The sequence below is a fragment of the Rhinoderma darwinii genome, chromosome 10 (genome assembly GCF_050947455.1).
Source record: "Rhinoderma darwinii isolate aRhiDar2 chromosome 10, aRhiDar2.hap1, whole genome shotgun sequence".
NCBI classification, from domain to species: Eukaryota; Metazoa; Chordata; class Amphibia; order Anura; family Rhinodermatidae; genus Rhinoderma; species Rhinoderma darwinii.
Window position 1 is genome coordinate 90728057 of NC_134696.1, and position 15727 is coordinate 90743783.

At 40.0% G+C, this 15727-nt stretch overlaps 1 protein-coding gene across 5 annotated transcripts in view; it reads left to right on the plus strand.

Moving 5' to 3' along the window:
* Positions 1-15448, plus strand: part of SYT3 (synaptotagmin 3) — a 169138-nt gene extending 153690 nt beyond the window's left edge. For all 5 annotated transcript variants that reach the window (XM_075840238.1, XM_075840242.1, XM_075840241.1 and 2 more), the window contains 4 exons: positions 533-704; positions 2574-2703; positions 3424-3553; positions 12643-15448. In XM_075840238.1, the coding sequence (XP_075696353.1) occupies positions 533-704; positions 2574-2703; positions 3424-3510 (389 nt within the window). In that variant the 3' untranslated portion in view covers positions 3511-3553; positions 12643-15448. The remainder of the gene's footprint in view (positions 1-532; positions 705-2573; positions 2704-3423; positions 3554-12642) is intronic.
* Positions 15449-15727: the final 279 nt, after the last annotated feature.

Genomic DNA, 15727 nt, shown 5'->3' on the forward strand with positions numbered 1-15727 from the left:
TAGACCTAAAATTGATATAAATGGTGGACATTCACTTTTAGGGTCATAATGACAACGATCTATTTTAACGCATAGGCCGAAAGCGGTTTCTCCTGAAATTAGGAAACATAGTAGATTTATCAATGAATATATATTGATCAATTGGAAAATAGGGACTTTGTTGGACCAAAGATGGACAGAAGGTCAAATGTTAGACCTATCCCTCCAAAAAAGTCCCCCTCAGGAGGATTGTATGAATATATATATCTTTAAAAAAGCTCAATAAATTATTGATATATGGGCACAAAGAACGATTCTCCTATTCTGCTTCTTCTTCAGCGAAGCCGCTACGCTATTGACTCCGTCACTAACTCATGCATTTTGACTATTACAAATCAATTTGCTCATATATACTCAAATGGTCAATACCTCCGGCTCCATTTGTCAGGTCTCTTACCATCAAGAAGAGATATTCTTGATATCATTGACCTGCAACTCAACTCTAGCACATGATATATTGTAAGCTTTCTTGTTTGTTGTCTTTGTCTTAAAGATCCATATGTGAAAGCATCTCTCATCTGTGAAGGCCGGAGGCTGAAAAAGCGAAAAACGTCTATAAAAAAGAATACATTGAACCCAACTTATAATGAGGCACTTGTGTTTGACATTCCTAATGAAAATATGGACCATGTGAGCCTCACAATTGCAGTTATGGATTATGATTGGTAAGGATTTGGTCATTTCTCTTTATAATTTCATCAAACGAAGGCTTTATTATTGCTGTCTGCCGGCCATACACTGACTCGAGCTGCTCCATTTGAAGAAATGATAAGTCCAAATAAAACCCTTGCTTCCCGTTACATGATAAAGTTAAATGATAAAATTCTAGCTGTTTGCAGTCACCACTAGGGGGAGCTCATTGCATGTACATTTATCATTGAGCTTTATAATAGATGTATTAATATGTAAGGACAGTAAGCTCCCCCTAGTGGTGTCTGTAGGCAGACAGAATTTTATCATTTAACTCTTTGCTTGTATCGGTTTATTTCACATCCTGTAACAGACAAACTAAGGTATATTATTAAAATTAATCAGTGCAGAATGTTAGAACTTATATAGATTAAATCCATTTTCCACAAAAGTAAGCTATAGGATATTGCCAATATATCCCATAACTTATAGATTGATTAGGGTCCAACTGCCTGAACCCCCATTGATTCTTACAATGATTTTCCCTGCACAGTGATGCTACCAGCCACCCGCTGTACAGGGAACTTAAACAAAGCCCCATTCACTTCAATAGAGCTGTTCTGTAGTTCCCTGAACAGCGGGTGCCCGGAAGCAACGCTGTGCTGGTGAAATGTCCGAAGGACTTTTGTCCCTTCACTGGACCCCCACTGATCATGGCAGTATATTCTATAACATTAAATGATGGGAATATCCCTTTAAGGAAATCAAAATTGTGGCGGATATTCAAATTAATGTATCTTCTTCCCAAATAATAGAACTTATGTGTTTATGAATGTTCCTGTTCTCTTGGTCTTCACAGTGTTTTACTTTTAGTTTAAAAGTAGTTTGTGCTCTAGAGCTGTTCTTCTAAGGGTATGTTCACACAGCCTATTTCCGGCAGTTTTTCGGGCCGTAAACGGCAGAAAAATCGGAAGCAGAATGCCTCCAAACATCTGCCCATTGTTTTCAATGGGAAAATGGCGTCCTATTCCGACGGGCCTTTTTTTTTAAAAACGGCGCGTAAAAAAACGGCCGCAAAAAAGAAGTGCTTGTCACTTCTTCACCCGTTTTTGGAGTCGTTTTTCATAAACTCTATTGAAAACCGCTCCAAAAACGGCCGTAAAAAACGCAGCGAAAAACGCAGCAAAAATCGCGAGTCGCTTAATAAGCGTCTGAAAATCAGGAGCTGTTTTCCCTTGAGTACAGCTCCGTATTTTCAGACACTTTTGCTTAAGCGCGTGAACATACCCTTAGGGTATGTTCACTTGCAAACTCAAAAACGTCTGAAAATACGGAGCTGTACTCAAGGGAAAACAGCTCCTGCTTTTCAGACGTTTTTTGAGCAACTCGCGATGTTCGCAGCGTTTTTTACGGCTGTTTCTGGAGCTGTTTTTCTATAGAGTTTATGAAAAACGGCTCCAAAAACATCCCATGAACTGACCTGCACTACTTTCTTTTTTCAAAACGCCCGCGTAAAAAATTGGCCGGTCGGAACAGAACGCCGTGTGAACATACTCTTAGAGCTATAGTGCTGTCTTTCTGTCCCCCAGTCACCCACCTGCATAGAAGTATACACAAACTCCTTCTGCTCTCCCCTTCTCCCCCTTTTAAATGTCTATTATTCTCATCTTTGTTACTCGAAACAGTGACCATATATATGTAGGTATTAACCATATTTAATCCACAGAACTTTCAGGACTACTATGTACTGTATCATCCTTCCTATCTGATAATTAAGTCTAGTTCCCAATTTTTCGTGCATTTTATTGTTCATTTAATATATAGCACTAAAAAATAAAAAATTTAATATTTTCTGTAGTCAGATAAATGAGATGTAACCTCCATATTTTATTTAATTTGTACAGTATAGGTCACAATGAGGTTATTGGAATGTGCCGTGTGGGCGGTGATGCGGATATGCCGGGAAGAGAACATTGGAATGAGATGCTGGCAAATCCCAGAAAGCCAATTGAACACTGGCATCAACTGGTTGAGGTAAATGCCTCTGGTTTGGAATTTGACTACAAAGCCAAATCCTCCTTAGATAGATACCAGTTATAAGTCCTGTCATAGATCAGACAAATATATTTGTATTTTATGACTTAACCAAACTATAGACCGTACAATGCCCAAGGCTGACAATATATGCTAGTATTAATATACCAATAAGCATGTATACATTTTTAGATGTTTATGTTTTATATGTTTCTTTATATTGATTTTTTTTTATTAGAAACTATTTTATATAAATAGATTTCTCCTACATACACAAAGTAATTTAAAGTTGATCTGTTAGATCTCCCATCTGAGGGCAGCAATGGATAGAGGGGAAGGCGCAGAGCTCGGGGATATATATTTTTCTATGATTTGATTCTGTATTTTCAGCTGTTTAAATGCTGCCAGGACTCATAGAGAGAGCCTGTGGGTCCTGCTTCCTCCGCCCACAGCTGTGACTGTATACAAACTCATACAGGAAGAGCTGTCAATCACTGTGTGTGGGCGGAGGAAGCAGGACTCACAGGCTCTCTCTATGAGTCCTGACAGCATTTATACATCTACATGAAAATACAGAATCAAATCATAGAAAAATATATTCCCAAGCTCAGCGTCTCCTCCTCTATCCAATGCTGTCCTCAGATAGGAGATCTGGTAAAGCCACTTTAACTAAACCTGGTTCATAATGTAAACGAATAAACTCTTTTTTTATCTTTTCAGGAGAAGGCTTTGACCAGTTTTGTGACAAAATCTTCCCCACCTCGGGAGAAGCCAAGTATAATAGTGGACAATACACAATCTGACTAGTTGATTCCATTATCTAGGAAGAGAGAAGCAGATGAGGAGAGCTGTAAGTACCACATGTCTTTTATATATTTCTAGTCAAAGCTCAACAGCTCTACTCCAGAAGAAAGAAAATTGTCACTAGTGTCATCTATAGGTCACTAATCTGTAAGTCAATGTCCAACCCCTAACAGAGACATCCATGGTTTGGCTAATAATCCAAGTCATGTTTCAAGGCTCTATTTAGGACTTTGTGGGTAGCTACCTATAGATGGCACCAGAGAGACAGTTTTCTTCCTTCGGGAGTAGAGCTATTTTGCATACTTTTTCCCAGGGAGCATTGCCCTAAAGGCTGGATCTCCCCAAGAAGAATCAGTACCTTCTAAGATATGTTTAGGGCTGTTCTTTTTTATGTTTTTTTCCCTATATGGACTTTAAATGTTGTAAGGACTGGGGCTGGATCAATGTATGGCAGCTTCAGAATTACAGTAAAAGTGTCCTACAGACCAGCCCAGGTGTTACTCCATATTAACACACCTGACATACTTTTGAGATCTGTTGTTATGTGTTCTGTAGGTCTTATACATATTGGCTGTTTTATAGTGCGTGTGGCCGGATTTTTTTAATTCTTCATAAGTTTGAAACTTAACAAAAAATTGGAATAAAGGGCTTTAAAGGAACATAGTACACACAGTGAATAAATAAATTAAGCAGAGGGTGACTTGGATGATGGAAAAGTAGCTTTGTCTGGAATGGATCCAATAAAACAAATTGCCATGAAATCATATGGTACCTATCTGTGATGTAGCAATTGTATGTTATCTGTAGGTTCTGGAGGTAAGAATGGGTTTAGCTAAAGTTTTTGCTAGAGCATTGGAAACATTTAATAAGTTAGTAGGAGAATATATCATGCCTCTATATTCTCCAAGGTCACCTTCAAGTCTAAAGCCAAGAGCCAACTTGCACCACTTTAATCTCATCCAGCTCAGGACTATGGATGAAGTGGAAAATGATTAGTTCATACATATATAGTTTGCGTACGGAGGAAAAAAGTTTCCACCTTACCCCACAAGAGCAATTTGTGTTAGCTCAATTCATTTACAGTTAGGTTTTCCAAATGTCTCAGATATCACAAATCCGCCATCTACTAGATCTAGAAGAACTGCCCACATACCAGGCCTGTCAAGTAAATGTTAATACACTCTCAAGGATAGGAAGCAATTATCACCCACATCCATCTAGCTTGACATGCACAGTACATTAACAATCGAATATATCCTTACCGGGACCAGGATTGACTGGGTGGTGGTTATCCATGTTATCGAGCCGAAACACACATTTGTCTTTCCACACCTTGATTATACAGCCCCTGATCTATTACTGTGATTGAATGTGTTGTAAACGGGTTTCAAGCTGTGGAAATTGTCTGGTATTGTACAGTTAGAGTCAATTCATTATGGTCTGATATAATATTCGGTGCCTCGGGAAGCCATATTACCAGCAGCAGAGATTACGGTTTACTGCCTGCCGGTAAATGTATGAAGTCTTATTAGCGGATAGAAAAGCTTTGTGCTGAAATATCAAACTTAGGGTAAATTGAACAGAAATTATTCATAGTGTAGTACTAGTCTTCTCACTGGCAATGCTATAGGGGTGAAGCGGGTTTAGTGGCAACCGGGCATTACTGGCTGAGGGGCCCCAAGGATATCCTGCCAAATAAGAGGACGGCAGTATTAGAAATGTGGTCGATTGGGCTAAGGAACTTAAAGTCATGCCTCTGCAATCACTGCAGGGGCGTACAAAGAGTGTCCACCCCCCAGTTTGGACCACCCCCTGTAAATCAGACCTCCCCAGTAAACCGGATCCCCTAGATTGGACATAAAAATAAAATTTTTACTCATCGCTCTTGTCTTCTCTTGTCCACATGGGGTCAGTTTGCCACATCTGGCTTTCCACGGCACATATAAGGTCCTTACACCAAGCACAAAAAGTCCTGACGCTGCATGGCGTCAGGTCCTTTTATGTGCTGCGACACGTCTGTGTGAGGGCCTAATGTGGCATTCTAAGGGTCCCCTGAGGACCCCCTTCCCCTCTTGACCTAGTCGCAGGGGCACCACTGTGATCGTGATCGTTACACCCATGAATAACTGGCATATCACCCATCATTCCCAGATATAACAAAAAACAACTGACTACAAACTGGGGAGAAATGCTTATTAAATGGACAGCACAGTTCCTATTATTCTAGTGTGAGAATGATGGATGAGTAGTCTTATTTATGTGAATTAATTTGAGGGACAGCTCAGCATTGAATGCCCCCAGCAAGATGGTGAAGTTCCTCACATTATAATGCCACGAGCTGGACCACATAATGTATCTTGATGTAGTCATTGTACTTTACACTGCAGGACTTAATTCAACCTTTACAGTTCAATAGATCAGAATAAATTGCTAAAGGTCTAATTTAAGGGATTGAATTGGAAAAATTGATTTCTCTTAGAGCGTGAGGCTACTGGATTCAAATGAAGAAGCAAAGGCTCAGGCCCTCCCCCACCCCTGTTCAATACATCAACATACCCGCCAGCATTCTGAAATAAAAAATAGGTGGCTCTGCCAGGGGCATACACAGAAATCATAGGGCCCCGTAAAAAAAATATAAGAATTGGCCCCAGCCCCAAAAGCCAAAGTGACTAGAACTGGACATACGGGATCAGATTCAGGAAGGAGTTCATACCAGAAAATATCCATGTTATGACACATTTAACATTTCACAAAACCGTCGGATTTATAAAAGCGATGAGTTAAAATGCGGTGTGGAAAATGGTGTCTTTTTAAAACTGGTACAAGCCTGTCCTGGTTGTGATGCTTAGACCCATACACCGGGAGAGAAGGGGGACATGGGAAAAATTGTTCCAGAGGTGGCCTATGTGAACCGTCTGCAGAGAAGCTATGTGTGGAGAATCTGTGTGCAGAGGAGCAGGCTAGTGAGTATGTTTAATGGAACCTGGACCATCGCAGATCGGCCATCCATACAGAAAAGAGCACTTTGTAACCGGAGAGAATAATACAACGGTAGGTAAAGGGAGCAGCGGCCCAGACTGTTTTGTGAAGCCTGAGTTGTCAACTATTCTGATACTATCCTTGGTTTAATTAAAAGACACTGTTCTTATGCGAAAAGGGACTTCCAAAAGCATTGTAGTATACTGGTTGTCACTGTTGCTAAGAGTAATGAACTGACAAGATACAGTAGGAAGTGCAGCTCTGGAGCACAAACTGCTGCTCTGACAAGTGAAATCGTATGCAGAATGTCTGGCAGTCCTGCCTTTTTATACAGGCCTATAAATTAGCCCTACAGTGTCATGCTATCCCAATACAACTATGAAAGCATTGAGAAGACAGCGCTCCCTACAACATATCCTACTATACCCAGTGCCATAAGCGGACTGAGGACATTCATCTAGTGCTGAGTGACACCTCGACAATGTGTATCATTGCTAATACAGCTTTCTTTCTTCTCCTCTAACATACTGATGCTTTCAGAAATCTGTTCAATGCTTTATTAATGGCCCTGTCTGTGGACTGTAATGAGCATTGCTAATTACGAATTCTGCGGCGGCGAATGCCCTGATTAGTTCTCATGTACGAAGAAACACGACCACATTCACAGCCCGGCCTCGTAATGTGGCGATTGTAAATCTCCAGCTTTATATAGTATTTACTTCTCGCTTGTCATCTGCCTGTATATAATGTTATCTATTAGGGCACCTACTGAGAATACAAAATACAACAATGATTATTGTCTATTAGAGGGGATGTGGCGGTGTGCAGAGTGAGATTACTGTTCCCGGAATAGAGATTATAGTGGAATATATAATTATTGGGCTAGTGTGATTATTTTGCTGCCTATACATTTTTGTTTTTGCGTCGTTGCATTCCAAAAGCCATAACTTTTTCGACATAGCCTTATGAGGGTTTTTTTTTTTTTACAGGACGGGTTGTAATTTTTAATAATATCATCTAATGTACCATATTATGCATTGAGAAATGTTTAAAAAAAAATTGAGAGATGGAATGTAAAAAACCCAGCAGTTCTTCAATTGCTTTTTTGGGTTTTGTTTTTACGGCATTCACTGCGCGGTAAAAATGACATGTTGACTTTATTCTGCGGGTCAATACAATTACGGAAATCCCAAATTTATATATTTTCTATCCTTAACTACTTTTCCAAAGAAGAAACACGAAAAAAATATGAGACCCATAACTTTTTTATTTTTCCGCCAATTGAGCAGTGTGAGGGCTTGATTTTTTTCAGGCCATCTGTATTTTTTTTTGTTACCATTTTGGGGTACATGTGACTTTTTGATCATTTTTTATTTAATTTCACGTCGGCCTATGCAAGGATTCCGTCGGCGTTGTGGAGCAGCTCCATTCCTCGTGGGAACAGGGCCTAGGTGAGTATAATTTTTTTGTTTTATTTGTTTTGGGGGCACTGTCTACAAAGGGGAGGTGGGGGTTGCATGGCACTGTCTACAAAGGGAAGGTGGGGGCTGTATGGCACTGTCTACAAGGGAAAGTTGTGGGGCTGTATGGCACGGTCTACAAGTCTACAAGGGGGTGGTGGGGGGCTGTATGGCACTGTCTACAAGGGGGTGGTGTGGGGCACTGTCTACAAAGGGGGTGGGGGTCACTGTCTACAAGGGCAGGTGGGGCATTGTATAGCACTATCTACAATGGAGAGAGCGGGGGGTGTATAACATTATCTACAGGGGGGCTGTATGGCAGAATCTACAGGGGGCACTACCTACAAGGGAGGGTCTGTGTGTGGCTCCCAGGGGAGGGGTGGGGGGGACATTATTTTGTGGGGGTGCCACAAAGGGGGCATTATACTGTGTAGGGGGTCTACAGGGGCAATATATTGTGTGTGGCTCAATCAGAGGACACAATACTGTGTCCTTGAAGGGGTTATAATATATTATATTATTAAATATTATTAATATTATACTGTATGGGGGCACTAAAGGGGCATTATACTGTGTGGTGGCAATATACTGTGTGGGGCACTTAGGGGGCATTATAATGTGTGGGGGCACTAAATAGGGCATTATACTGTGGGGGGCATTATAAATTTTTTCTGAGGCATTTCTTTATGATGCGGGTGTGGGGGCTGAAATTTTTTTTTGCACGGAGCGCCATCTATCCTAAGGCCGACCCTGACTGCAACATCTAAGGGGGTTAAACGGCTGGGATCAGAGTTATTTCCAATCCCGGTCATTACATGCTGGTGTTAGTTGTGCCAGCTCAGCTCATGTGCCTGCGACATATTGTGGTGGAGCGAGCACAGCTGCCTTACATGTAAAGTGGATGTCGCTAAGGGCTTAGGGGGGTTTCCTAGGTTAGAAACAATTTTTAAACACAATATTAGTGATTCTAAGTTAACAAAGGTGTCACTTCAGGACCCTCATGCATTAGGCTACAAAGAGCATCTTTCTCTCTCTTTGGAGGACCAGTCATGTCTGTACATTAAATGGACTGTCCAATAATTTAGATGGGAGCTGTGTAATTCTTCATTTCCCCTGTGGTGGTGCTGCAGGGAAAATGAACCCTTACTGACAGCTTTCAAAAAGATTACATAAGATGCTGGTGGTCCCAGCAGTGGATAGAAATGTTAATTTCATAACATTTAGGCCTCACGCACATGACTGTAATATGGATTCTGAATATGGCACCTATAGCCTGCTATGGGCCCATAGTTTACCTCTGCATTCCTCCTATTTTATATGGAGGCACATGGTCGGTAAACTTGGCGCCATTTTTGCTTACAGAAATCTACTAGGAAAGTCATTCATTTAGTCGTGTGACCCTGTGTGTGACCGGCTGATCCGCTATTGGTTGATCTACCTGTGTGTTCGGCTTCAGGTTCTTACCATTCACTATTGCATGTATTTCTCCGCTGGATTTCGTTGCGGTTTTGATCTTTCTGTAGTAATTGATGTTTTGTTGTTGGATTTTTTCAATAACTTTCATTTTTGGGTTTATTGAGAACAAAGTGAAATATTTGCTTGACAACAATTACACAAGTTATCAAAGATTCACTACATAAGCCTTTGATCCTGCACAACAGAAGAAGATGCATTGAGGTTTTTTTTCTTCATAAATACGCTCTTTCTGCCTCTTCCTATATAATATAACATTCTTCTAATCTAGTAACAGCTTCTCTAAGCTCCTATAATGCTGGGGGGCTATTAATTTTTCTTACATCAGATTGCTGTTCAACCTGGTGTAAAGAGAACACTTCCCAGAATGCAAATCACCCGAGAAATCTCCTTGCAGATAGAGGGATTTCAGCTCTGAAGCCTGCAGCATTGTGAATGCAGCTCTGTAGTATAATACAGACTGTAACTCGGGATCAGTACAACATGAGTAAGCAAATGTATTTACCCTATACCCTACAATATGTGAAGTTTAAAATGGTGTTTAAAGGTGACCATACGCTTTAAAGGGGTTGTCTGGTTTGGACACATTTTCAAATGTACTATTTGGGAATTATGTGTGAGTAGAAGGGGGTTCCCAGTTAGGACTTTCATCTTTTAATCAGAGTGGATAGCAGCTACAAAGAGCATCCTTTGCGCTGGAGGACACGGCACATCCGTGCATTACATGGACAGCCCTTTAAATTAATCAGGAACTGTGTAATGCCCCATTTCCCCTGTGGTGGCGCTGCAGGGAAAAAGAACAGTTGCTGATGGGTTCCCACGCAATTTACCGTTGATTGCTGGGGGTCCTGTGATCAGTTTACCATCAATTGACCTTTCTAAAAAGTCAAACTCCAGGCAAAAATTTAAGATTCAACCAAAGGCCATGGAGATCTACTGTTGATCCCTACTGTTCTCTACTAGTGCCAGCCATGATAACCAAGGACGAGCTATAAGAAATACTCCAACTCAAGAGCTACATAATTGGCCATTTTCAGTTTTTGCACAAAGTCTCTCTTTAAATAAACCAGCGTGAACCTGCAGCTCCTCCGAGGACTGTGAATGCAAATCTTACTAATCAAGATTTATTAATACTAAATCTGTATTATGTAACACTAGACTAACAGCGATAAAGAAAAATCCATTAGTCTCCATATGAAATATATAAAGATGAATTCTCAAGATCACAATAGACATTCATCTGTGGATGAAAAGTAACAAACGCTGGTATCCGGTTGATGATGAATTCGCTCTGGTTGCTATAGTTACCATAGCGCAAAATGCCTGTAAAGCTTACCTACAGTAGAATTGTATTACATTATGTAATAAAAATGATACATACCTGTAAAATATTATTTATATGGAAACATCTCACCAAAATGATACATTTGTGTTTGGGTGACTAATACAAATAATATTTGGCGATATTGGGGCTCACGGACTTTACCATGTTACCGCTTCATATAACCTGCGAGTTGTACGGAGCCCTAATGTGACGCTTAAGTCTATAGGGCTCTACAATACAACTCTATGCCTCTGATTTCATAGCCCGTATTATGGAGTTATTGCTGGGCCGCGTAAACGAGCGCCGATCATCGAAACAGCTCGTTGATCGACGTTCGTTTGCTCCTTTCATAAGGAGCTATTATCAGTAATGTATGGGGACGAGCGCTCCTTTCTACGATCGCTCGTCCCCATGCAGTTCTATCATATCGGCAGCACGTCTTCCTGTTTACATAGGGCGATGTGCTGCCGACAACGATAATATTTTAGGATGCGTAAAAGATATGATCTGCCGATGAACAAGCGTTTGCTCGTTCATCGGCTGACCTTTGCCCTGCTTACACAGGGCTGTTATCGGCAACGAGCGTTTTGTGAAGGCTCGTTTGCCCGATAATTGGCCGGTGTAAAAGTGCTCTAGTAGCGTTTCTTCTGTTGGGGAATATTTCTGTAATAGGGCAATGTTTAGCGGCACCATACCACGGCACACGGAGTGCCTACCAGTTTTGCCTCTAATCTGTGTCTTCTCGAAAGTAAAGAATTAAAACAACATACTAATGAGGGTCAACAACTACCTGTCTGTAGGGTTGTGTACCTTTAACTCTATCCATTCCAGAGCGCACAGCTTAGAGGGAACAGTGGTGCCCATGGCTAAGTATTATGAAGCCACAGGGAGCTCTTCGTGATCATGACCACCTATTTACTATGAGCAATAGTACAAAACCCCTGCCCTATGCAACACACCTACAATATTTTTATTGCATTACACTTACCACCTTTCTTCAACATGCTGCATTCCTCTGTGCTGCACAGAAAAACAACTGGTGACCACAGCTATTGCATCTATTGCATGTATACACAATGTGGTTATTGATATCTGTGAAGGGGGCATCAGGATACTTAAGGAAGATTTAAGAGGAAAGATCATAACCACACGGTGTATGGGATTTTATTGTTAGAATACAGAAAATTATTTCTTGAATTTGATTGTGTTTATCAGTCTGCAAGGTTTTCAGCACATCCGAAAAGAGTCTTCTAGAATCTGTGTGGAGAACACAGGTGATAATTTCCTCCTGTACCTTTACATTTTGGGCTGAAAGACAGCTGAAGAGGGTCGGGCTTTGCTAAGTGGGTGGGGTTTAGTCTGTCTGTTTTTCTATTGTAGACAGAGCAGTGGGAAAGGACTCCTGCTGCAGCCAGGTGCCTTACAGCCAGAGGCAGGTTTTGTCTGAGGTGTGTCAGTGGGAGAGGGAAACGTTATAGAAGAATTAGTTGTTTGTTTCTCACAGTTTTGATTGCAATATAAGACTGGATATGATCAAAGAAGAGAAGGAGAATAAGGAAGAAATTGTCAAATTTTTGTTTACTTGAACTTTTGAGGATATTTATTACATATAGTGTTGTTTTTATTGAGATCTGCTGGTGCAACAGAAGCTCTGTCATCTATTTAGATTGTAAGTTCTTGTGATTCTGTTCTTCAACCTCTAGTTTTACGTCACTTGAAACAATATTGCATTACTGAATGTATTTCGGGAGACATATTATCCCTGGGTAACCCAAGCATGGGATGCAAGAAAGTAATATTTGGTTACATTATAGCTATAGGCCACTATTAGACTGCTCAGTAGACATATCCTGGACTTCCTATAGGTGTAATTCTTAACAATTTTTTTTTTTTTTTCAGGTTTTTGAGCGGAGGGCCTTGCTCTGTCTGTTTCCCCTTCATCTCACCTTCTTAATGAGAAGGGCACCAGACTCCCAATGACAAAAGGAAGACAAGGCTGAAAACAAATGCAGAGAAATGTCGATTTACTTAAAGCCATAGAGTAATCGCGTACATTTAGATGAACTGCACCGAGCCATGGTGAACTCATACTGGCCTTTCCAACATGTATGGGGACAACGGATGCCGCTTGACTTGTGACTCCTCATTTCAAACTCCAGCAATGCACTGAACAGAGCATGGGTGATATAGAAGAGACGAACAGTACAGCACTAAATCTTTACAATGAAGCAGCCATTAAGTAACATTAAGTCCGAGTGATCTGCATGTAAAGGACAAGCCTCTCCTCTCAGCGTCATTTCGGGGGACGTAGTGCTTGACTGCCAAAGCAACGCCGCTATGGTCTTTCGACTCATTTTACAGCTATCGGCTTGGTGACAACGCTTGCCTCATTCTTTGAGTGTGTCCCGCAAGAACACCACGAATCACGTAGAACCTCTGAAGACTAAAAAAAAATAAAAAAATGCTTCATGAAGATCGTTGTGTACCACAGTCATTTAATTTACCATCGTGAGACCGGTTGTTTTGGTAAACAGTTGTGGACACCAAGAGAACTTCTTAAACTCTTGCCATGAGATGTAAGCACTTTTCTGTCGACTGTCTTTCTATTGATTTATGTAATAATGTAAATTATGTGTGTGTGTGAGGCTGATAACAATGCCAAGTTGAGTAATATTTGATGGCTTTTCCATCCATGTAAGTTTACCATTGTTATTATGGTGAGCGAGACTTCAGAATATGGTCAATTGTCCTATGTTTCTGGTGATGATCATGACTGTCCAAAGGGTTTGTCTTCCAGCCCTGACGTGGATCTAGGGTTCCGATGATTGTTTTCCAGTGCACGATTATGGTTTGTATAGAAGATGTGGTATACTGACCTATATATTTGATCAAGAAGCCCTATTCTTTTAATAAAATTAATGCCAGCTAAATGCCACAAGGCCTTTTCGTAAACATTGTGGCCTACTAATCAACATTGTGCCTAATGGCTTTGAAGATAAATGTATTATTGAGATTTATTGGGAGAAACAGATATTATTCTAACTATAATACTCCACTAACAAGAGATATATATTCCTAAACCTATATCTACATGTATTCTAGAATGATGAAGAGTACACATGGTCATTCAGGAACCACAAGCAACAAATTTGGATACGGCTAATCCATACATGTGTGCAATGGTGACCAATGTATAGTAATTCTGCACCTGACTATGTTCTTATTTCAATACATCTTCAGTCCTACAAAGGCATATTTCATAATGACGTCCTAACATTCCCATTGCTTAACGGAGGGTGTGCAATATCCACTTGATGTCCTCATTATTTCTAACTTGTTGACCGCTTTCAGATGTTTTTGAGTGACTTTTACCCATCACTTCACTTTGACTATTTCCCTATCCCTTTGCATATTTGAAAGATACCTAGAGTGTATATCCACCTTTTAACACCATTTTGTTATTTTTAACTGAGATAGGTACAAAATTCTGCGCCAATTATTTTTTTAGTATATCTTTATATCGGTCGGAGATTTGCTTTTTCTAATTCCCTGCATATACATAGTCAAATAATAAAATATTGGCTGTCTGCAGTCACCACTAGAGGGAGCTTGGGAACTAATGGCATACAGTTTATCCTAATACAGTATGCAGTAAGCTTTAAGCTCCCTCTAGTGGTGACTGCAGGTAGCTAGCATGTCATATTTTAAATTTAGGTCTATGCAGGAGATTTGGAGCTCTGTATCAAAAAAATGGAGCTCCGACCATTACAAAGATTTATTAAGAAATTAATCAGCACAGAATTTTTGATCCACAAATGACATTATGGTAAAAGGTGGAATTTAACTTTAAAGATGAAGATGGGGAAGTCATAATCCTTATCAAAGGGAAGGAATTTGAAGGGTCATGTGTACATGTCATATCATCTTGATATGAACAAAAACAAAATATGACATTTTGAATTTCATGATGACATTTTCTTTGTATGAGGGATAGTCCATAATAATGAGCTTTCAGTTTTGGCTACTTGCAAGGGGGTATAAAAGAGCGTGACCTATATGATGCCGTTCCTCTAGGATGGTCTTTCTTTAGGTGTTAGCACTTTTCCTCAAAATTTCTGTACATCAATTGGTTTCACTGAGGATTGCATGGAATTCATAGCATGCTCTAAAAAAAATTATCAATTGCAAGAGAAACAGAACTGCTACTTGGGGGGGGGGGCTACCCAATTTATTTTCATTAATAAGAGGGGGGAAATGAAACAGAAGAAAATAAAGCTGACTCATACAAAATTGAACCATGAAAAAAATCTAAACCAAATGCACGTGTGTACTTTGTTGAAGAAAAAAAAACATTTGTCTGTTTATAGTGTGTGAGAAAATGTTCATTTCTGAGCAGTCGTTGACTGTAAAGCCATACCAAACAACATAAAAATACAAAAAAAGTAATAAAATGAATATGTGAAATAAAATGTATTGTCTTCATTGTATGTATTACATAACTCCCAACTTTCAAACAGACAAAAGCGAAATACCAGTCCCCGAGACATCAGGACTAAGCTCGTAATCCGGGACAGTATTCAACATAAAAAGGAAGGTCAATGCCAAAATATCAGATCTTCTTTTCTAAAAATAGTGTTCTTTCACTTGTTTAATGTGATGTTTCGTCCACTCTGGGCCTTTATCAAGCATTTCCACATACATCATCATCAAACTAGAATTGAAAGGTGAAATAGGGGCAACCAAACCCATTGTGATGCCACTATGATGACATCACAATGGGTGTGGTTAGTGCTAATTTAAAGCGTACCTAACTTTTCAGGTGACTTTTCAGAATAAGCTTCATATGTGTGTACATAAGGAATAACACTATTTCTGGCCATTATATGTCTTATTTTCTGCATTTTTTAGCAGTTTTTAGGAGGCTCTATTTCTAATTCTCAGTTTTCTCTGAGATAGGAGCCTAACTGCTATCATGACTGCCATA